The sequence below is a fragment of the Nipponia nippon genome, unplaced genomic scaffold, assembly GCF_047370975.1.
Source record: "Nipponia nippon isolate SJK-2023a ecotype South Korea unplaced genomic scaffold, ASM4737097v1 scaffold_5, whole genome shotgun sequence".
Lineage (NCBI taxonomy): Eukaryota > Metazoa > Chordata > Aves > Pelecaniformes > Threskiornithidae > Nipponia > Nipponia nippon.
This window is the reverse complement of record NW_028262369.1, coordinates 10138904-10162506: the sequence shown is the minus strand read 5'-3', so window position 1 is coordinate 10162506 and position 23603 is coordinate 10138904. Positions and strand designations below refer to the sequence as shown.

The 23603-nt window shown below is 39.8% G+C and overlaps 2 protein-coding genes across 5 annotated transcripts in view; both read right to left on the bottom strand.

Moving 5' to 3' along the window:
- VWA3A (von Willebrand factor A domain containing 3A) overlaps positions 1-3240 on the bottom strand; it is a 35678-nt gene extending 32438 nt beyond the window's left edge. For both annotated transcript variants that reach the window (XM_087734063.1, XM_087734064.1), the window contains exons 1-5: positions 3162-3240; positions 2502-2584; positions 2143-2263; positions 1389-1513; positions 1236-1310 (exon numbers count right to left, since the gene is read on the bottom strand). In XM_087734063.1, the coding sequence (XP_087590189.1) occupies positions 1236-1310; positions 1389-1513; positions 2143-2263; positions 2502-2566 (386 nt within the window). In that variant the 5' untranslated portion in view covers positions 2567-2584; positions 3162-3240. The remainder of the gene's footprint in view (positions 1-1235; positions 1311-1388; positions 1514-2142; positions 2264-2501; positions 2585-3161) is intronic.
- A 381-nt stretch (positions 3241-3621) lies between these two features.
- MOSMO (modulator of smoothened) overlaps positions 3622-23603 on the bottom strand; it is a 32733-nt gene continuing 12751 nt past the window's right edge. Inside the window, exons 2-4 of one of the 3 annotated variants that reach the window (XM_087732032.1) lie at positions 15582-15794; positions 7954-8052; positions 3622-7573 (exon numbers count right to left, since the gene is read on the bottom strand). In XM_087732032.1, coding sequence (XP_087588158.1) covers positions 7389-7573; positions 7954-8052; positions 15582-15794 — 497 coding nt within the window. In that variant the 3' untranslated portion in view covers positions 3622-7388. Of the gene's footprint in view, positions 7574-7953; positions 8053-14598; positions 14706-15581; positions 15795-23603 lie in introns of all 3 variants that reach the window. The other 2 variants (XR_015698812.1, XM_087732033.1) reach the window with 2 other exon arrangements.

Below are 23603 nucleotides of genomic sequence, written 5' to 3'. Positions count from 1 at the left end.
TAGCTAAGGCATTCTCTTGCATTGTGTATCAATGTAACATTCAACCATTTGTCTTCATTGCATCCTTTTTCTCACAGATGTAAAATCACCTTTTAAAAATACCGTTTTCAGTGTTCTCATATAACTGGTGGTCTTCCCCTAAAGCTGTTTGACTGATTAGATATGTAGCTGTCTGAAAAACTGGATCACTGAAATGTTTCCTAAGCAGTTGCTGGCTTATTCTGTTCAGAGACAGGTAAGGAGTATTCACCATGTATATGTGTGAACAACACAAGCACAGGCAAAACTGAGTTTAGTTCATCACACATAGGTTATTTTCAAGAGATGTATTTAATACAAACTACACTATTGCTTAAGACACTCATGAAATAAACCTTGTGACTGAAAGGCAGCACACTCACTGAAGTGCCAGACTAACTGCAGCACAACTTTAAACAATTTCATTTCAAAATAGGTATAACCTGAGGTAAAACAAAGTGCTTGCTGTCCTCTAAAATTGTTTTACTTCAACCAAGTTATTTTTAATACCATGTGCATAGTTTTTACAATTTAGCAAACAGAAAGTTTAAATCAACATTTCAAAAGGGGAAAAACTTTTTGCTTTTTCAAAACACAAAAGCTACATCTTTTTTAAACCAGATTTGCAGTTTGCCTAGATGGCCCAGGGACCACGTACTGAAGGTGGACCTTCTGAGGACTCTGAGTCTTCATGATTGCCGAAGTAGTGGCACTCCTAGGAAGAGTCTAACAAGTATTGTGAAGACCAGCAAAAACATTGTAATTACTCTACAGCTTTTTGAACCTATCCATTAAATGTTTTCCTCAATTTAAGTTTCCTTGATTTTATAAATTCACTTAGAAAACTTTTAACTTCCACATATCATAACTAGATCCAGGACTTGAAACTAATCCAGGTTACAGTAAACATTCCCACAAATACATAGCATTACCTGTGAAAACCCAGCTATTCACTAGCCGCTTTTCTAAAATGAACTGACTGCTTCAATTCAAAACCTGGTTCATAGGTATCTTCATTAAAAAAAAAAAAAAAACCTTAGCTGTATTGACATATAATTATCACCTACCCTAAATCTCAGCAGAAGAGGTTTAATGCTGAGATAACTCTGAAGTTCCCAGCAATAACAAATTAAGATTTAAGGCAGTAACTGTAATCATGGGGGATGGGGATATAGAATCAGTTACACATCAAAATCATAAATGAGATGGATACTTACTCAGAAAGTCTGGACTCAAAATCAATAAGTGTCTCCTCTGTAAATTCTATCTCTTCACCACCATTGCTTGAATTCCTGGAACACCATGCATAATTAGCATCAGAGATGCACACAAATTAGGACTGACTAAAGAAAGGGCAGTGTTGTACTTACAAAATAATGCTGCCTTCATTTATCAGATGCTCTAACGTTAATTGCAAAGATTCTAAACTGTAGTTTCTTAGCCATTCTTCTGTGGTTTGCACCTTTTTAGACTGTATTTTCTTTATTTGTACTCTCTATAGATCAAATAAGAAAAAAATTAAATGCAGTATGAGAAATTAAATGTACTGTTCAAATGTGACAAAAATGTAAGTCCTAAGGACAGCTGCTGGTAGGCAGCGCATATCCAAGAACAGCATAATTTTAGGTACTGGCATATTCTTTTGGATGTGGGATACGAAGGAAAAAAAGGCTTCAGAATACCCTCAGATTGTGAGCTAAAGGAAGGGGAAGGAGAGCTTAGTTTGAAGGAGACAGGAAGGAAGACAAGAAATCAGATAATTTAGTAAAAGAAATAAAAGAAATACCCCAGTAATTTACCAGAGGGGAAGAAAAATTAAGCATCTCCAAAACCTGCCTCACAAAGTTTGAAGGGGTATACATTATCTTCTGCTTTTCTAAAGAAAAATGCAGTATCAACAATTGATCTACCTTTATTGTTTTGCCCGATTTGTTCACAGACAGATGCATCTCTGCAGAGAAACTATATGTACTTTCATGACTTTAGTGATTATATCTATCAAATTGTCTGTGTGTATATGCAAATATATGTAAGGAAACATATCAGTTGTCTATTCCCCACCCTGTATTTATAGTGGGTATGTTACTTTTCTAGATGCTCCATTTAGCAGGAAAACTTGCCTACCAACAGATCTTGTGTCTTGTTGATATGTGTTACCAGCAATCTGTTATCTGGTTCTAGATGAGACATAGTAAAATCTTGACATGGTAGATCATCACGCTGTAGACTGGATTTTGTGGTCACCCTACAAGACAATTAATTTTATGGATGACTTCATTACCCATAATATTCCTGTATTGTCATAAAGTCTTTACAAGTTGTGTCTGTAGGAACTGGTTTATATTTTGGCATTTGTTTATATGTTCCATTCGATATATGACAAATCTTTTGAAGGGACATAGTACATAGTTTATACAAGCTACAGTTATTTACTCTATATCTACTTATAAAGTCCCAACCAAATTTTCTAACAGTAGCCTTACCCAACTTTTTCCAAAAACTTATCATTGTCCAACAACTGTGCCCTTTTCCTGATGTGTGTATCCATTATACGAACAGACCCAGCCTTGTTAAAAAAGCAAAAGACACAATATTAGAGTAAAAAGCTTAAATCCTCAGGAATATACACTATTAAAAAAGGTACTAATATTGTCAGCAATTTATACGATAATTACATTGCATGTGGGACAACAGCAAATCAAAAAACAGCTGCAAGAAGTTACAATTATCCATCTATAGAAAAGGCATTTAGGAACTATTCTGCAAGAGCTGTTTGTTAAGGGATTTTATGCAGTTAATTGTATGTATGCACAGCTGCTGGGAGACTAGCTACACAGCTCAACCAGAAAAAAAGATTAACCGAAGTAAAACCCAGAGCTCTCCGGGCGAGTGTGAGCCGCGGCGGGAGCGCGGGGCCAGGCAGCTGCGGACAGCCGGGCTGTGAGACGCGGGATGGAGGCGTGTAGGTGAGCTGCTTCTCCGATTTAGGCAACAAAACCAGAGCAAAACCGATCATAAAATCCTGCTTTTCACGTCGCTCCCCCGCCTCCCTCCGTCCCCAGCCACCCGTGCCCTCCCGCTCAGCAGCGGGTGCCGGAGCAGCCCTCTCCCCGCGCCCTCCTGTCCCCCGGGACGCTCCTCACCTCACGGGGGAAAGGCCCCTCAGCTCCCCCGACGCCGCGCCGCCCCGTCCCCAGAGACTCACCGCACCGTGGGAAAGGCTCCCCCGTTCCCCGTCCTCCCTCCCCTCCCAGCCTGGGCACGTCCCGAAAGCCTGGGCTGCCACCGCGCCGGTGGCAGGGATCCCCCAAACCCCCTCAGCATCGTCAGGCCAAAACACTCGCCCGACCCTTCCCCCGTGCGGGCCGGGTGCCGGCGGCGCGGAGAGGCCCGGTCGCAGCCCAGCCCCACGGTCGCTCGGAGCGGCGGCACCGCCGTGTTACGGCGTTGCCGGTGGAGACGGGCCGGCCCCCGCCGCCGCGCCCGGGAGGAGCCGGCGCCGCTTCCCGCCGCCTGAGGGCAGGGGTGGGCGGGAGGGATGCGGGGCCGGACCGGAGGGCGAAGGGAGGGGCCGGTTCCAGTGAGCGCAGCCGGAGCCAGTCGCTTTAGTAGACAATTTATTTTGATAAACTTGCTCAATAACAAAAATACAAGTGAAGAAAATTATGTTCATTTTATACAGTTTGTATTAACATTTGTTCGGAAATCATTAATTGAAAAATCTTCTAACCAATTAGAAAACAATCCTCAGTAAAGGCCGGGGCGGGGGACGCAGACGGTCAGGCCTGGAGCGGGGAGCGACGCGACGCCCAGGCAGGACGACCCGCCTGCAGACACCATTTCCTTCATTATTTTCATCCTTCACAAAGGTTTTAAAGGACAGCTTTCTCTTTTTTTTATTTTTTTTTTGTGTGTGTGTTGGGGCAAACGGTAATCTACAGTTGTGTTCTGAAGTGGTTAAACAACGGCTCTGAAACACAGGTATGACAGGAGGGCCCTAACCTGGCGGCTTTACTTCAGCCACAGGACGGGGCTCAGGTGGTGTTGCACGCTACCAGCGTCTTCGGGAAACTGGTATCACTCGCCAGCAAGATTAACAGCGGAAAACGATGTTAAACGGTTAAGACTGGTGAGTTCAGGCAAGCACAACCTCCCCAGGTCTGAGACAAACCGCTTCCAGGCGATTATTTCAGCTGAGCTCAACAATAAGATTTATACGGACAAATTCACTAGTTTTCCTTCTGAAGGTATTTTAAATTTCCAATCTTACATTTTGTTAGCCAAATAAATGACAAAGTGTGCACAAATTACATGATGATGGGACATCAAACCTTTTGGGGAATTTTGAAGCAAAAGACTAAGAGTCTCTAGTGATGCATGAAACGAGCTGTCCTTCAAAAAGTTAAAAATAATGGCTGGCAGAATCAGAAAGGTTTATGTAAACACTCAACACAAATATGGGATTACCTTTGGAGAAGATTCATACGGAAACATTTGCTTTTCATGAACTGAAAAGTCTACAGATGTTCAGGCATGTTCAATACGAACTTCCTGTAGTTCAAAACAAAACCTTGTGCAAATAAAACCTATAAATAGTCTTCAGCAGATTTTACAGTGATGCTCTTAGGTATGAAAAGAATGCACACAACTTTAAAACAAAAGTAACAGACATAAGTTTGACAAATGATTGCACCATAAAACAGTGTTTTATATACAGTTTACAAGATATGATTTTCTGCTATAAATTAATACTGTACTATATAGTACTTAGTGACCTTATTAAAAGCAACTGTTGACAGCTGTCTCTTCAATTACTGGGTGGTTTTTTTTTTTAAATGCAGAAGGCTGCATCTATTTCTGGACTTAAAATGCTCAAATATTTAATCAAACAACCTGCTAGTTAAATCTCTGCTCTAATTCAATAATTCATAGCAATAGCATTGGCAGATCAGAAGAATTTCCAGCCAGCCAGCCACAGTCTGGGTATGCTCCAAGATAAGTGTTTATATTTTTTTTATTAAATGATGATCCATTTAATCTAAGCCTAAATACACTGTATACATGATGTTACTATAATAGAAATAAGTAAGCTGGGGGGGGAGAAATCTTAGCAGCGGAGAAACTCTCCCCCCCAACCTGTGTTCCAGTTACAAAAATCTCCTAGAACTATTTACAAGAGTGAAATTTCTGAAAAAAAGGGTTTTTTTTCAACATAATTTATGATCTAAATTTTAGTGAATACTTCAGCTTAGGATACAGCAGTGATAACACCAAAAATTTAGACACACATCCAGCAGCTGAACCCTGCATTTTATTTCCACCAACATCACTGGGGACGTCAGACTACCCATGCAGATGATGGCTTAAATTAGGAACCAAATCATATTTAAACCATTACTTCCAAGTAGGTGCCTGGCTGTATTTACAGATTAATATACTTTAGAAACATTTAGTGTTCCATAAACACTCCCTTCTACCTGTGAGTGAGCTGACTGGAAAAAAGTCACTTATAGACCATTCCAGTGACAAGTTTGTTCAAAAACGTCAAAAGAGAAGAAATACTTAATTCAGCAAATAACTTTTTGTATTAAAATACCTTGGGAGGAGGAGGACAGGGACCCACTAGGGTCTGAATGGCACACAGTTTAAGAGAGTTGTGCAAATTGTCTTATTTTCAAACACTTAAGCTTATCTGATAAGTGATTATTTTGGAAACTGCGGATTATATTTTAACAACCACCTCATTCTAAAATATGCTTTCACTAACATTTTAGAAAAATGTCTTTTAGCAATGCCATTCTTCTAATAAGCTCAATGAAACAGCGCTTGAAACATACAATTTTTTTGTTTTCATAATGAATCTCAGGTAAACCACATATTAACTGGAAAATAAATACTGATAGTGCAGGCAGCCTTCCTGGGACACTAAACTGTACTTTCTGCAAGGTTAGATTGAGTAGTGAATTATGATGTCTATGGATTCAAAAGTTTATCCTTGTGTTGAAAAATAAAACTACCTTTAGTGAGGAATATTTACTCCAAATTTGGGTGGCCCGTAAATCCACATTTAAAATAACAACTTTAGTAAACAAGGCATATATTATTTAAACAATTATATTGCTTATTTTTTTTTTGTAAAAGGAATTAATACTCAAATGAAAATAAGTTCATCCATCTTTACAGTGGAATAGTGTTTGCATTACTTTAAACACTGCATTTTACATGTGCTAGAGAAATACTTATTTATGGTAAAATGCTGTGCTTGAACATGTATGAATGGTAACGTAACAATGCAGTAGAAAAAAGAGACTTTCTGTACAACAGTTGCTAATAATTTAAATAGTGTCAGTTTCCCAAAATTAGGATTTCAACTTTAAGGTATGACATGATCTCACCTTCTACCCTCATATACAAATAAATTACCATAAAAAGAATTTTAGCTTAACTTAAAATTGCACCTAGAAAGGCATGGGATCGTTTGTACCTATTACAAAAACTGTTAAAATCAAGGGCTGCTACAAAGAATGAGGTAAACTGAAGACTCTCAGCTATGTGGCCTTCAGAGAAATGGCTTTTTTCTATTGAGTTCTAGTTTTGCACACCACAGTGTTTTGCTAGCAAAGCGTTCTGAGTTCTTTTCCAGGAACCATTTGTGTGTATATACATATATATACATATGTGTATACACACACACACACACACACACACACACACACTGTATACTGCATCAGCAAAATATATATATATTTATATATATATTTATATAAATATAAGGAAGAAATCCCCCTCTAAAATGTTCCTTAGTGTTTTTCTAGAGCTTATGGGGGAGGAGGGGATGTATGTCTTCTTGGTGTTACATACATTTAGAGAACATGTTTTGATCTATTGGCTTCTTGGTGCAGTAATGCAAGATTGATCCACATTGGTGCCAAAGGCTTTGCTCATCAGAAAGAAGATGTAAAACACTAATCTCCTAAACAGCGAGGCCAGCCTCACTTGAATTCCTCTGCAACCCTCTGGTCTACCACAAAGTTCATAAATACTTTGACTTCCAAATCGTTCGACGTTAAAAACAGGAACAGTACAGTAACATGGGGCATTATGCTTCTCAGTGTAAAGCATTCTTCACTAGTTCCTATCACAGTGCAGACCTGACTGCATTAAAATATGCTCAGGAGATTAGTCAACGTTGTCTGTATTTGGTTATGGGAAAGGCTCTCCTTTTTTTCATCCAAAGTGCATAGTGAGAACAAGTCAAAGCATTCCTCTTTTCAGTAAGTGTTTGATAGTCTGATCTAGGCATCCTCCTGAGAATGCAATTCCGATATCTTGCTCTTTTCCAAAATAAAGTCCTGCAGGTCAGACATTCATCAGCCAGGTAAACAAACTTTGCCAGCAAACAGAAGTCCCACTATTGTAAAGAAAATGGATAAGACAAACAGTACATATGAAGACCCAACCACTGTGTTATTGGGTAGTTTATATGGTTGACCTCCAACTTCATTGATGTAAAATCCTATTGGAAATATTAGGGCTGCCATACAGAATAGAATCACTGCAAAGAAAAGAGAAAAGAAAAAATGGTCACTGCTGTGTTAAAGTCAAAATATTTACCCGTTCATAGAGCAGTCCAGAAAAGCAAGCAAAATATTCTGAACCAAACTGCAGAGCTGAGATATTCCAGTACCTAACTTGCTTGAAATGACTGAGTAGGCTTTATCTTGCTTTATAACATCCCTCATCTGCTCCCAAGCAAGACTAAAAGACCCCAATTTTGACTGTAATTTCAGTCCTGCTCACTAGATCATGAACTGTCTTTACAGAATAAAAATTTGGTGGATGTACTACTACCACCACCCACAAGTTTAGTCACAGAGTTCATTACTTCTTCAGTTATTTTAGAGTCATTTTTCCCCAAAGTCAAGATAAACTAACACGCAACATTGAAGAAACTCCTATTATCAGTTGTCTTTTTCCAACTGTAGTTGCCCTCTCCCATTCTTCCACACAAATTTCTTTTCTGTAAAAGTTTTGCTAAAAATAGAAAGCACACAGATTGTCATTACAGTTTCTTTTAGATTAAAAGATACCAGTTTCCTGAAGTTATAGGAATGTTTCCTTAAATAATGAAATACCCTTAAGATTTCCCATTGGAATACAAATAAAGTTTTCTGATTCAGTTTAAGCTTCTTAGTGAAAAACTTCAAATTCAGACTCCATGAACAACGAGAACCAAGCAATGAGGCGCTTTATTTCACCCGACCAGTTAGACGTATGTACATGGTTTGTGCTTACAACTGACTCCGTGTGGATGGATGTACAAAAAGGAAACCAGAACCCCTATTAAAGCCATTCATTAGAATTACATTATGGATTTCACAGGCCTTCAGGAATCAACAGTGGCCAACATTCCTCACAGCACATTTCAGTACTCTGATCAAATCCAGGAGAGAACATCCAGTGTTGTAATCTTTGGCAGATGACAACTTCAGTGTTCCTGTAACATACACCTTTGATAAGTAACCCTGTTTAGTTTGAACATAGCAATAGGCAGGGCTCTACTGTCCTGACCAAGGGAATGACTTCCAAAAGTCATTTTGGAGAAGTCATTCACAATAAAAAGGATTAGCTTTTGAATTGGTTTGATTGCATATGCTAGTACATACAATCGGGTTTTTTTATCAGTATTAGACTAACACAGAATTTCATCTGATTCTACCAGTTCAGTCAACTCTTAGTGCTTTACTTTTACTTCACTTCTATGTATTTCAGCTTTGTTTCAAACATTATTTATTGTGAGTGGAACACGGCATCCCAATACCCTTTCTTCAACCAAAACTAAATTATATCTGGGGGGAGAGAGGGGCTGAGCCCCTCTGTTCTCCCACCAACCCTGCAAATCCTAACATGATGCACAGCTAACACTGAAGCCTCTCCTAGTCCTCAAAGTCTTCCTATAAACCTAGCCACATGAAAAAGAAAATTCAACCCAAGTTACAATGCTCCTGTCTGAATAAAGTGCATTCCATGCTAATTTTTTCAGTCTTCTCTCAATTAACACAGACTGCTGCTTTTTGTTTGCTAGTAGGGGACACAGGTGCTGTCCTTCTCTCCCCTTTCTCTTCTCCACCACTAAGAGACAGAACAAAGTCTGGGGACGCTGTTCCCTACTTGTCAAATGAGCAACAGTAAAAACCACTGGCAACAGTAATAGCCATCACCTTAATCACTGGTTCCTGTACAAGTCAGCAGTGCTGCAGCTGCTTTTGTTTCCAAAGGTAGGTAAAACAAATTCGGGAGCCCGCCTGTCCTCTTTGGCCTTACCAGGACAAAGCCTCCAGTCTTTCCAAATGAGGAAACGATGGGCTGGAGCAGCCTCAGTATTTTTTTAACGTAACTTCACTACTGCTCTTTCTGACTAAATACACATGCTCCCGTTTATCCAGCTACAGTGTTACGTGCCCATACTAAAAACGTTTTTTAACGGACTCCATGTTTATCCAAGACGAATAGTTTATCACATATTTTATATCTTAATGCTCAAAGCTTATGACTTGCATAGTACAGGTCTCAGCTTTGAGGAAAAAAACACTCATGTTCTATAGAAGAGACTAGTTACAGGCATGATGAATCTGAATTCCAAACGTGTCCAAGTAGGACTTGGGCATAAACAAAAAAGGACAGTTTCATAAACCATGATCCACATCAGAACATCAGCTGCTCCTTGCTTGCCGAAACGCATGAAGCGGCTTTCACACCTTGAGTCAAGAGCAGCTACCACCAGGATCAGCCTTTCTTTCAGCGGACAATACCATGCAGCAAAAAAATCAAATGTTCCACTGGAGGGAGCTCGCATCTCACTTGTAATGGAACAGCACCGGCAGATTATTTTTTAAAGGGGAAGAAAAAGCACGAACAAAAAACATCTGGCAACTGCATAGTTACTACAATTCTTGCTCAGTGCTACCTCGTTAGGCCATCTATTAAAACAAAACCAAAAAAACCAGCAACCAGATGTTAAACATTAAATAAGCTAGAAAGTTTTAATCTGCATGATTATTGGTCCATGTAATTCCACACTACACCATCTAATCCTTAAAGAATGTTTCCCTTTTTTTAACTGTATCTTAACCAACAGCTGGCCCATCTGAGGAGAGAAAGCTTGGGTATGTGTTTCTTGAGCAGATCTGTCTAAGTATAGAAGAGCTCTGTACTTGAGTGGTCCAGAAAACAGCGGTTGATGTGCGATTAGTAACGCAACATACAATTAGTAACAGTTTGAACAACGTTCTGAGGCCGAGTCACATTATCGTAACTCGGCACGCTTCCTATTACATCCAGTTTGTCCCTGATGAGCATTCCAGTTATTTACAAAACTTCTGTTGTATTTTAACAATAACACACTTATAGGAAATAGCTTTAGGATTCTGAAAACAGCCTGCACTTTCAAGATTACATCTCCCTTATTACATTCAAGAACTACACAGCTGGAAAAGTTCTGATGGCCTCATGGGTATGGTTGAAGAATAGATCTTTATCTCTCTCCACTAAACCACTGTTCTTTGAGGTGTGCTGTACATACATGCACCAGTGCTCCCAGGTCTGAGACCTGCTAGCGGCACTGTACCGCCGAGTGGAGCGTGTGCCCGGTGTCTCCTTGTGTTGCTGCCCGAGGACAGAAGGGTGCAGGTACCTCAACCCTCCGTCAGCTCACAGCAGGAGAAAAAATAAATTCTGCACGTGCAGGCAGGAGAAAAAATAAATTCTGCACGTGCAGGCAGCGTGGAGAGCGCTGATGTGCATACACATTTCAAGCATTTACTATAGAAGTAACCAGCCACCTTTTCTCTTCCGCTGTGCATACACACAGCGCACGTGTTCTGCTGTCAGGGTGTCCAAGCAATTTTCTTAGTGTGGTCTGGATTTTTAGTCTACTGAAATTGCAAATAAAAAACGGATTCATCAAAGTTTCTGTCAGATTAGGAAGCCTGGCAAAGGAATTATGGCAAAGTTTTGAGAAGTCATTAAGAAAAGACTGCATGATAAATTTATTTTTAAAAAAAGAAGAAACTAAGGAGAAAATCCAATATATGAAGAGCTCAGCTAAGTTAGTGTGTATTCTTTTAGAAGGAGATTTGTAAGCTAGAGGATAGGAATTTCTTATACAAGCTGTAGCCCAAATGTAACTCTCCATATCTGGTAGGAACAGCTCTGCGAATTTCCAGAAACATGTCCAGCAACCCATAAAGAACTTCTCCCTCACGAGTACTTGGTTTTGATTTCAAATTCTTCCTTGGGTAGGAAAATTTGCAGAAAAGACACTTAATGACTAACATTTCTATTAAAAAAAATATTTAGGTAACAAAACACAATAATTTCTAGTCTGCTTCTGAATGGTGGCTGTCAAAAAAAGATGTAGTTCCTGTAATTCTTTAGCTTGAAATTCTTACGAGCATCCAATGACAACTTCAAAAAATCCAGGATACAGCATATTAAAAGATGGAAAAAGCCATGGTCTAGTCTTTCGAGGGCTCACTGTAGTACCTGCTTGTCTCTCTAGAGATGCATAACATAGAAAGCAGCACCTGGTGCAAATCTTTAATAACTCAAGAAGCACTTTATTCACGGGGGAACGCCAGGGACAGATGTTTGCAGGATAGCTACTGTTAGTTAAGATTATCCTGCCCCACTTTTACTTGCATTCCAAAAAGCAAGTCCATTATACTCATGAACATTTAAATCCTCGGGCAAAAAGAATAACAGACTCTCTGGTAACTGCTGGAAAAAAGGTAGAAATATGATTTTTCTGTCCAGCGTCTCCTCCCTTGATACATCTCAGAGAAGCACCCCATTCAGTGGTAGCAGACACAGAATTAATTCCCTTTCTAGTTGTAGCTGATGGTAAGACACCTGAATCCGTGCAAGATGTAAACAGATCTTGTGGGAGCTCTGTGAATTCCTGCAATAGCCAAAATTGTTATAATATACATAAGAACACCTAGGTGGCCTCCGCAGAGAATAAGCTCTGGACATTGTTTCTAATTATGGAACCTAACAGTATCTGTCCCAAGGACCATGGAAATTACAACGTTTGAGATTTACCATAGGTTCACCACATCCTATCTTCTAAACCAGAAGATGGCATAACGAGCACCCTGAAAAGGCAAGGGTTTTACATAAATTTGAAGTAGGGCAAGCAACAAAGGAGCAGTTTCAGAGATACATAGAACAATACCAAAGCCAGGTTACTTTTTTGCTACCAACTTAGGCCACTATGTCACAGGGCATAATTAGTGATGAAGTGGTATAGAAGCTGGGGTGGCAATAGGCAGTTAGCTCACACTTGAGCAACTGGTAAGTAATACCATGCACAGGAATAGCTGATCAGATCTTTGGCTGCTATCAACACACGAGGCACAGCTGTGAGTTTGCAATACCTCGGTCACTGAAGAAGCACACAAAGACCTGGGCAGTGCACAAACACACACCAAGGAGGCTTCCACTCTCCATTACATTGTATGAATTTGGTACTACAGTTAACATCAGTGACAGTTTTCATAGTATCTATGCCCAAGGTGACAATACCTATCACATCAGTAGGAATACTGTGATTCTTGAAAGACTCTTCTCTACAGAAAGCAAAGGAAAACTTTCACATTTGCCTTTAGAAGACTTTTGTCACTCATGCGGTATGACCTGAAGGAGGGAAATCTCTCTCCTCTCCACGAAGCTGTTCTGCAGAGAAGCCAGAAAGACAAGTTTCTGTGCAGTAAAACCACCAATAGCTGGGGAAGGATGCAAACGCTGCACTAGTAAATACTCTCTTGGGTGTATCCCTTTAGAAGTGTATACAGGAAAGAGAATTGGCAGGTCAAACTTTTGTCCTTTGTATGTCCCATAGCTAAACAAGGTAAGACCACTCTCAGCAATAATTCATAGGTACATGGTTGAAAAAATCTGAGGTCATCCAAGATGACAAGATTACCAGCAAAAATTCCATGAAAAATATAAGCTATATAGTTATATATAAATTCCAGCATGAACTGGGCAAGAGTGACCTCTTACCAGGTTCTCCTTGCTGCTGTTGGAGTTGGAAGGAAAGGGCTGAGCAAGAGGATTCTTTTGCCTTTAGATGATTTACGCTAGACCCCCTTGCATTTAAAGAGAAGGGAGCTGCCACTCCCAGAGCTGCCCTTGGCAGTCCCAGCTGACTTCCCTGCCTGCCCAGGATAGCATGCCCTATGTTCTGTGCAGAACGTTCTGTGAGAAGAATATCTGCTAGCAGCCTGTACTAGGCTGTTGAGTCTTCAAATTGCTTGCCGAAGAGATTTAATACAACTATGAAGTTTTTCCTACCCCCTTCTAATGAGTTACACATGTTTTCATCTTACAGCACTGGCACTTCACACGAAGGACCTGTTCATGGTATTCCAAGTTGATTCCACATGGTTACATGTTTCCTAATACTAATCTACAAACAGGTTACTAACTTGCGTTGCCATCCAACGAACCACAGAAGTCACTCTCACCAACTTTTTGAAAAATACAGAACTCTTCCTCCCATTCACTTATTTTTTTCCAAAATGATTTTTCTTACAAGCGAGTTAAGCAATAAAATTTCCCATCATCATTGTTAACAGGAATGCAAAGGTCGCCGAGTCGTATGTATTGGAGATTAATACCAAAGACGTTGAATTTTAGAATTTCGGCAATGCAGCGATCATATCTTAATAGAATTATGAATAATTCGGACTTGCAAAAGAACAAATTAGTATGTTTCATTATTAAACATCTCATAACAAAAAGGCAAGTGCTGAAATAAAAGAATGTCCTTCTATATTTAGACTTCTAATAATGGACCTGTTGCGAGCCTAAGGAAATCTACAGCAAAAAAAACAGATTGAGGGTATCAGATTTTTTGGCTGAACTACCCATCACAGTTGTAAAAAACTAAAGACGCAGGGATGTGACAACCGGAGACACTTAAAAAACCCATTAAAATATGTAAAGCCCAAAATACAGGCTCTGAATTAAGAAAAAACCCTCAGTAAATAAATTGTGGTATCAACTATTAATATATAGTACTCCAAAAGCCCTCTTTACCCTAGAGCTTTGACTTCAGCTTATTGTAAGCATCTTAATTTTATATCACATTTTGAGTTTAAACCCCTCCTGCATACATTAGATATACATGAAATATGTATAGATAAACAAGGGCAGTGGAAAAGTTGGGATGGAATATTCAGTAATACTCATATCCGCTATTTTAATCATTCACCAGAGAAGAAATAAAAGTCAATCACAACAGATACAGCATTTCAATAGCTCCATTGTCTGCAAGAGCTGCACTATTAATTTAATATGCTGTGTAGCAAAGTTGTCAGGATGGCTTTAATTGTACAAGTGCCTCAGTGAAGTACCTTTGTTGAAGCTGAGCACTTTTTTATATTATTCCCTTCACCAAAACAAGGTTAAATTTCATGCACATTAGATATCACTAGATGTCACAGAGTTCCATTAAACCTTATTTATGCCTGTGTAAACCACAAACTTGCGTTTTCTAGTTAGTGTTCACACTACCTTTAGTGGTATGTCATAATTCAAGTCAATTTAAAAGCCCTCAGGTTTTGAGTTTTTTCATGCTGTCATCCCCACCATTAAGGCACCATTTCACAGTTGGGCTAAGCCTGTAACACACACCAAGAAAAGGAAGTTTGAAAGTTATTCCCCTTACTCATTATAACTGTTTTTCTTTTGCACCAAAGTAGCCATAGGATATGTTTCCCTGTGCAGAAACACAGGGCTGCTAGAGAAGGCTCAGCTGTGATGAGTTATGTTAGTGCTCATACAGAGCAGAATCGAGGGAGGCAGAAAAACCCTGGTACTCCTCCCTCCAGCTAAAGCACTGCTGCGGGTCACTTATGGAAGCAAAACTCTCAATGCTGTGAAGCACAGCAGATGCTCTGCAGTGGGCAATCCTCCTGCATAGCCAATTAGGATGCAGATATTTTGAATAAAACACCCGCTGCGAGCATGAAGCAGGACTGAACCAGCATCAACCCTGAATGAGGTATTCATGACACCTGAAGTAGGGATGGATTTCAGACTGTAGTAAGTCTCAGATGTATCAACTGCCTCCTCTTCCTCGGGGAGGGAATTTTCAGTCATTCCATTCTGCTAGGAATAAGTCCTGGATATATGTGATGGGGAAGCATGAAAGACTATCAATCAGACACACAATTCAGGACTGACCTCTTCTATCCCTGCTCATTTTCTTAGGTCAATTAATGGCACTACCCAAGGAAAGGTAAAGGGGTCAGGCCTTCCCTTCTCTCACCTTGGGCCCACAGACTATGATTCCCTCTCAATTATAGTCACTTAAGATACCAACCCCTTGATTTTTGAAGAATTTTATTTTTTCCCTCAGACGTGGTATTTAAAGAGAAGGAATGTTTTGTATAGTAAGAGCCCTAAGCGCTGCTCCTTGAAAACACTATAGTGTTATTTTAGACTCTACCAGTTTATCCTGCATACAGGTCAACTGTGTAGTTGAGGTCACTTACTTCCAGTGAAAGCTATCCAGCGGGCATATTTAGTAGCTTCTCTTCGCCAGTGGGAAGCCACCAGCAAACCACATGTGACAGTTAGTGAAATGATTCCCATAATGATGAAAAATAACGTAGTGACCCACTCAGGAGGCAGCCGTGGAGGAATACAGGTCCTGTCACGTCCATGGATGGTTTGACACTGTCGCACAAGGCCAACTGTGAGAGCACCTGAAAATACATAGCAGAGAGGCAAGTAAACTTTCAAAATCCTCTCTGAGGGGCGCTCAGTTGCAAACCAAAGCTCAGAATTGTCCAAAAATAAGGGATTCTTTCTTTGATGAACCTTAATAAGCCCTTCAAACACAGAGGATAGGGGGGGCATGCTTTAAACATCTGTCTTCATGTTCTTTCATCATATGCTTGCACAAGTTGAAGTGAGATGGCTGCAAGCTGTATCTGGTTCTTGAGTGGCAATCAAGGTCTAATCAAAGGGATAAAGCACTCCTATAAAGCCTGCCAGTATCAGCTAAAGTGGTAGCTGAGTTGTATAGACGATCACTCCCTCATCTGTGCAAGATGAAATACTTTCATAATCTAACAAAATGAGCTGCAGCCCCCTAAAATGCCTTTATTTGTCTAAGGCCTTTTTCCCTCATCTGTAAATACAGCTTTAATCCTCAAAGTCTTGCAGCAGAAACTGCATTTGATTCACCAAGATTTTAAGAACATTTAAAAAAAAAAAAAACAACCACCCACACTTATTGACAATAACTCTTTAAGAGTCCCTCTATGCAAGAGGCTGGTCAATCCTTTTGACAGCTAACACCACACACACAAACTGGGCTATCTACACAAAAGATCTATCAAAAAGATTCTAGAAAAGGACAAGACTGGTACAGGAACCATGAAGTTTTACACAAAATGAGGTATTTTCTGTTAAACAAAAAAAAATCCGATTTAAAATGCAATTCAGTGCTTTTGAGACTCATAAAGAAGCTTTTAGTAAGCTTTAATAGTGAAGTTCTCTTTATTTGGAAAATTTTAACCCAAAATTAACATGCAAAATTAAAATCCATTTCTTTCAGTGTCTCTTAAACATTAAGTCCTATATTTCTCAATTTTGTCCCTTCCTCTGAACTGTTTTCCTAAATAATCACAATTGTCCTTTACCTAAATTAGGAGCAAAAACCAACAGTGGATAATATTAGAGTCAACAGCTTCCTCCACAAATTATTGTCTGTATTGTTATAGTTGACCTGTTTAAAATAAAAAGAGGGCAACTTAGAAACAATTTCAGTAAGACTTAGAAGCTTAAGTTTTGCATGTGTTTTGGAGGAAGAAACAACTGTCATACTTTTTAGCCTTTTTTTAAAAAAAAAAAAAAAAAGGCATGAAACAAAGAAGTAAGCCAATAATCAAAAGGGTAACCAGTCCTAGCATGCACCTCCTAGCACCCTGGAGCCGATTTCTACAAGTGTTCTGATCCTGCCAGCTTACACCTCAGCAATGAGCACCAGCAGAATCAGCTTCTGAGCTTAGAATCATTGGGTTAGGAGGCAGAATATCATGTTTTATTAGATGTAGCACTTTTGATACACTCCTAGAGGATGAGAAGAACCAAGAGCAAAAACATTACTCAATCTGTTCTGTTGAAGCATTCCTGTAACATTTATTTAGACTACAAGTTTTTAGCCCTATTCAAATACATCCTTTTAATTACATATTCATCAGCTGAAAGATTCAGAGATTAATTTTCAGCTAAAAGTTGAAGTAAAATCCTTTAAAAAAGTGTCAGTCACAAACCAACAAAATTGGCATTTTCTTCCCCAGATATACAGCAATCACACCATTGTCGTGCATCCGGATTACACAAAACTGAACCAGAACGACACAAGCAATCTTGCACAGCTCACATACTTGTACAGTACAGTTTTACATGAACTGCTTCTCAGTTGCTTTTTCATAGCCCGCAGTGTTTTCATTTTACATCAGCTGCTGGGGCAGAGGGGAGATGTGCATGTGTTCTTAAAAGTCAAGCTCCCTGAAACGCACACACGTTGCAGAACCTCATACAAAACACTAAGTAGTTTCCTGTAGTTTTTTTGCTGTCAACATCTACTTCTCCAAAGGCTGATTTTCTCAAAAAAAAAAAACCCCGCAACAAACCCACAACTGAAAATGAAAAGAAAGGAGAACAAAAATCTCCGAATTGCGAGTACGAGGGTAGCATTGCTTTTGAAGACACAAGGATAGTTGCAAGAAACTACTCAGAGCAGGGTTTCCTAAACATCACTTCTGGTGCCCAAGTGTGGGGTTCCACTATTTTTTTTTTTTTTAATCAGTTTTAAAGCATCAGCAATTACATTTCAGGATCTGCCATTTTGGAACAAAAATACTGAACTTTATGGTTAAGCTTTTGCTACCACATACTTAATATTTTCTCTTAACTCTGCTTCATGGATTACAAATTCGAAGTAGATATACTCCATATTCAAGGTTTTGAACCTTGAGCCTGCAGACTCTAGGGAGGCAAATGAAGGGTAAGAAAAGGTCTGTGAACTATTTCAAAAGGTTTCACGATGGTAACTGGGAGAAACAACCTCGTTATGTGCTCATAAATTTAGTTAAAGTTCAAGTTTAAGTTCACTATACAGGAATACCTCATTTGTGTACATAAACTGGGCAGAAGGAAATTAAACTTCATAGCTTGCTCCCATAATGACAAATCTGTTGAATGCAGACTTCAAAAGATGTCTCTGGTGTGGAAAAAGAGTATTTATTTCCCACAAAATTCAAAAGAGTGGGTTTACATGGTATTTTATTGTCTTGGTCCCATTCTAAAGCAATCAAGCAAACAGTTGCCAGGCAGCTGCCAACAAACTAACTTGTTACATAAAATCTTGTTTAACCTTATCTAGTCTATCACTGAAAGGAGGGACAGAGATACTAAATCGAACAGTCCCCTTCTGCCTGTAGTTAGAGAATAGCCCAACAGTCCATCTCAAGCCAGTCACCAAGTTCCACTCTGATCCCTAGGTAAAAGAGGCTTTTAGTCGTTCCCTCAGAACAATTCCACCATAATTGCTGTAAATCTAAGCACCTAAGACAGGTATAATACAAACGGCACAGCTAATGCTAGTAGGCTAGGCAGCTTAAAGATGGATACAGCCCTAAGACATGTGCAGCGGAGTAACCACGCCTGCCCATCCTCCTCCTCCCAATGCCTGCACTGCACAGCCATCAGGAGCTATGCTGACAACCTGGAGACGCAGGGGGCTGCTCCCTTTCTCTCGTATGCCTCTCCCTCTGTAGCTTCTGAGACTGCCATTATGCAGGTCAGTATAGCTAGTGCGAGAGGTGATTGAGATATATATTCTAATTGCTAAAAATGAGATTCAGCCTTCATCAAAACAGAGAATGCTGCACTGAGCAAATGCCAGTGAAGTGGTCCTTAGTCTTTTCCAGTAGATCTATTCCCTAAAGTGCCAGTGCATTTCAAACACACTAAACAACCTTCCAGTAGTGACAGTCTGACTATAACCAGGACTCCAGTTTATACCAGTGAAAGATTTCATGATCATATTCCTACGCTACCTCACCCAACTCCTCCAGACCACCAGTAATGCTCATTTTCTGACACTGCATATTTTTACTGGAATCACTAATAACAAGACTTTAATAAATACATCAACATTTAGGAGCATCACCCGTTTAACAATTAAGTTTCCCTTCTTTCCCTCAATGGTTTTGTGAAAAGGCACCAGACCAAAGAAAGACGAGCCCTAGTTTTTTCCCCTTTGTGCAGATGTGTGACTGCCACGGAGCCGACCCACAAGTCCGAGTCCAGCCCCACGGGTGCTGTGCCATCCCTCTCCCGTTTCCGTGGTAACTACAGAGCCACCAAGGAGGAACTGCATGCTATGGAGAGAAACAAAGATTGCTGCAGCCCTTTCACTCCCCCACCTCTCCATCACTTCTGAATTATTAAAAGTGGCACAGCGATACCATGGCTGGAAAGCAGCAGCACAATAACAGCTATTCGGATGTTCGCTGTTCATCTATTATTTGATTGCCAGAACATGCGGGATCAAGCATGCCAGATGGACACAGGAGAGGTGCCACTGCCGTGAAGAGCTTACCATAGCATAAGTAGTAACTAATACGGTAAAAGCATGATGCGGTGAATGAGGTGGGGCTCAAATGTTAGAAGGTCACAGAGCTCAGCAGCTACGCTGCCATATGAACATACAAAGCACGAATCCTCAGAACTGCTCTTGCTCATACAGCTTGGGGTACCTGCTCCTCCTCTGCCCTCCCCTACGGTCCCCACTTGAAAATGCGCTTACTCCTTCTCATTTTAGAGAAAATGCTATTCCTTGGGTTTAAATGCATCTGTAATCCTTTATATTCCTTGACAACAGCTTCCTCATTTTTACCTTCCATATATCAACCACATCCTTAGCAAAATGCTTGTTACTAACATTAAATAATTATGGGCCAATATGCCTGGAGAGGAGGTTAAAACATCCAACCGCTTCCAGGCAGGCCGCCCACCCACCCGCCCTCCCTCCCTTGCTGTCCCAATGAGACGGCGTGCTTCTGCTAGAAACCCCAGTTGTGACTGCCAGACAATTTCTGCTCAAACAAGATACTTTTCTTTAGTGTACTGTGGACTTCTTAAACCATCTTTGCTAAGCAAAGAGCACAGTTTACAGGGCTCCTAATGAGGTGTTGGTGACGTAAATCTCAAAAGCTCCGCCAATGTGGCAAGGACACTGATAAGTTTTATGTTTTAGTAATGAGCACAGTACATGGAGCTATGTTATTTGGGCACGCTAAAACATTCATTGCTGCTGGTTAGGTAACAGTCGCATGCCAGAGAATGACATATGTAAAATAAGGGCAGCTCAGTTAAGCCATTCCCTGCAACTCTTATTGGGCCGCAGACAAGGACAGGAGGAAATTATGTTTTTCTTGGAAAGTTTCTAAGTTCTATTCAATTAATAAACTTGAATGGAAAAAGGTCTAGGTCCACCTAAGAGGAGGAACAGGCTGCAGCTGTCTAGTGTGTAGCTGGTACCTTGCTACCCAATCCAAGTGGAAGCTTTAAAGGTCTAAAGAGAATGCAGTGATTTAGTCATGGCAGACTAATTCCCTGTACCAATGTTAAGGATAACCACCAAGTTGACTTCGGCCACCTTGCCTTTAACATGTCTGCTGCTCCTTGCCTGCAACCAAGCCTCTCTGACAGAAGACCGCTTTCAAAGTGAGCGAAGCATAGCCGAGGAATTCCTGAGAGGAATAAACAACAGAGCACGGTAAGAATAGTTCCAATGCAACTGCCCGTAACAGCAAACAAGGAGGAGGTATTTCCAAGAAGAAAATTTTTCAAAGTCATCCAAGGAATTTGGCAGTTTAAATGGGATGCTTCCCAGTCTTACATATGGAATTTATTTTCATGCAATGGGCAGTTTAAGTGATGTTACTATACAGAGGGGGAAGAGAGAATGACTAACTTACATTTATTTATATGTATTTTGTTTTGGGTAAAATGTCTATTAATTCTATATTCCAGGTATTAGTTCCTTGGAAACACAGTACTCTCCCTTCTGCCTTTCCCAAAATCCAGGGAACTGACACTGCTGATCCTTCCCTACCGTAGCCTGGGAGGTCACTCCAGGGTGCATATAGTTAGTTCTACTTATTCCAGTGTAAAAATCCATCAGAAATCAGGCCCTGTACCCTCTCTTACGAGGAGATTAGTCATGCTTAGAACAAGCAATGCAGAAGGTTAGGGAAAAAACTATGCTTTTGCAGGATACGCACCACCTCTGGTGTGAACAGGAAAAAGATACAGTACTCTGCTGGCTTGCACAGCACTTCATAACTGGGGAGGAAAAAAGGATTAACAATGCTGGGGAAGACCTCTTAATTCTAAAAGGCATGGTCCATGTTGTAATAGTTAAACAGAAGTGCAGGGTCTCTGTGCATAAGGTCCTACCAAATGACACCAACAAGCATTGCTCATAGAATTTCTTTTTGTATCTACAACTGCTCAGAATTACAGCCCTCTAAAAAGAAACACAGTTAGTCCTCATCTAAATTTGCAGTCATTGACCCATTAAAGCAATTTAAAAATGTTTACAGCCTCAAATAATGTCATATCAGAGCATTTTGTAAAATAGCACATACACATAATTAACTACAGCTAAATAACTATGAGCAAGTCAAACACCATTTCCTCCACTTTTTTGCTTAGGTCATTGTTGTAGGACAACACAATAACTGGATTATACCTAAATAACTATAAAGGGTACATAAAAGGATCAAAATGTAAGATAGGATCAACTGCCAGCTTCCAATCAAGTATGAGAATACTGTATCTGTTACTGTTCTTACATAAATAATTACTTCTTTTATGAGGGATGGGGGGTAGTTTGAATAGATGCTCTTTAGCACTTAGGCCACTAAAGTAAGTTCGAGGTTACCATGCAAGTACAGTATTCAGGATGTGGCATGACAGATTGATTCTTTTACTGCGGATGTTCCAGTATGTTGTTCAGTTAGTAGATTAAGAGGCAACCAAGTTCACACTTACTAAAATAAGATTTATGAACGTTAAAGGATGATCTAGAGAAAGGCTTAAAAGAGTAACAGAGGATTAACTGCAAAGGCACAGAACATAGAGGAGTCCAAAACAAAGGGATTAGGAATTATCTTTCCTGTCCTTTGTATGCCAGATCTTATGTTTTTGGCATTCGCTCTGCTTTGTCTCTTAAATCATCTAATAGGTATTGTAACCCTGGAAGAAAAGCTTCAGAGTTTCTCACTTTGAAGCAGACCAGATGCAAGGTCAATTCATATGCCCACTGGATATTTATTGGTACGAAACAAACACCTGGAAAGTATTTATACAATGTTAAAAGATCAGTTTTAATAAAGACCTAGATTTACTTGGAAAGTCCTTGCTATATCTAGAGCGCATCTTTTAAGGGCAATTCAAATCAATATTGCAAGACAGAGCATATTATTACGTAAGCTGCTATTTATCTTCTACTCCATTTATCCCCTTCTCTGAAATCAGAATGTTTTCTCCCTTTCAAACCAACTTTGAAATGCACCATCCTTCTTGCTCTAGAGATCTAATGGGTGTTTCGTCGTTTCAGGAGCTAAGAGATTTTCTTAAAAATAACTCATTTTAGCAACAACAGGTGAGGTAACGTCCCTAGCTTCAAGCCCCACTTATGCTAGCTATGAGGAACCTACCAACTGAATTCTATTTAACAATCTAATGTCCAGAGAATTTAATTTATTAGGTACCATTTTTGGCACTCTTTAGAACTCCAAAGTTTTCTCACTTTTAAACAGAAGAATTCTGATTTTTAAAGTCTGAACTCAATGTTAAAAGAGTTGTGGTATATTAGCAGAAAAGCCTGCCTTGCTGCTGAAGACCATCTGGTGCCTGACTTGTCTCAAAAGTTTTCAATTCAGTGTTTGTATCATGCCTAATTCAAACCAAATCCCCTCTCCACAAAAACCACAGTCTTTTCCCTCACTCCTCCCACCCCCAAAGAGAAAAAAAAATCAGGGGCCATCTATTGGGAAAGATCCTTATGACTTACACGTATTAGAAAAGTTTATTACTACAGATGACAATCATTATAATATACAAGTTGTAAGTTATGTTTAAATTGCAGACATTTGGACCAATAAAAAGCAAGTTTATTTCTGAATTCCAACACAGAAGTTTCAGTGCCATGCTGCTTGTGTATTGGGGTAGATTGTTTTAATGTTTGGGTTTTGTTTTGGCTTTTTTTTTTTTTTTTCTTCCCTCTCTCAGAAGAGATGGACCACCACACACTGAAAGAGCTATCCTCAGGCAACAACGCAGGAACAACTCTCCTGAGGACATAAGAAAGGCTCTGTCTGTTCTCACGTATCAGAGCCAAGAAATCTGCCCACACTGAAGGTGTTCTTTCCTACTTCAGAAGATGGCATTAATTAAATGTTGGTAAACAGGATCTCTAATAAGTTGCA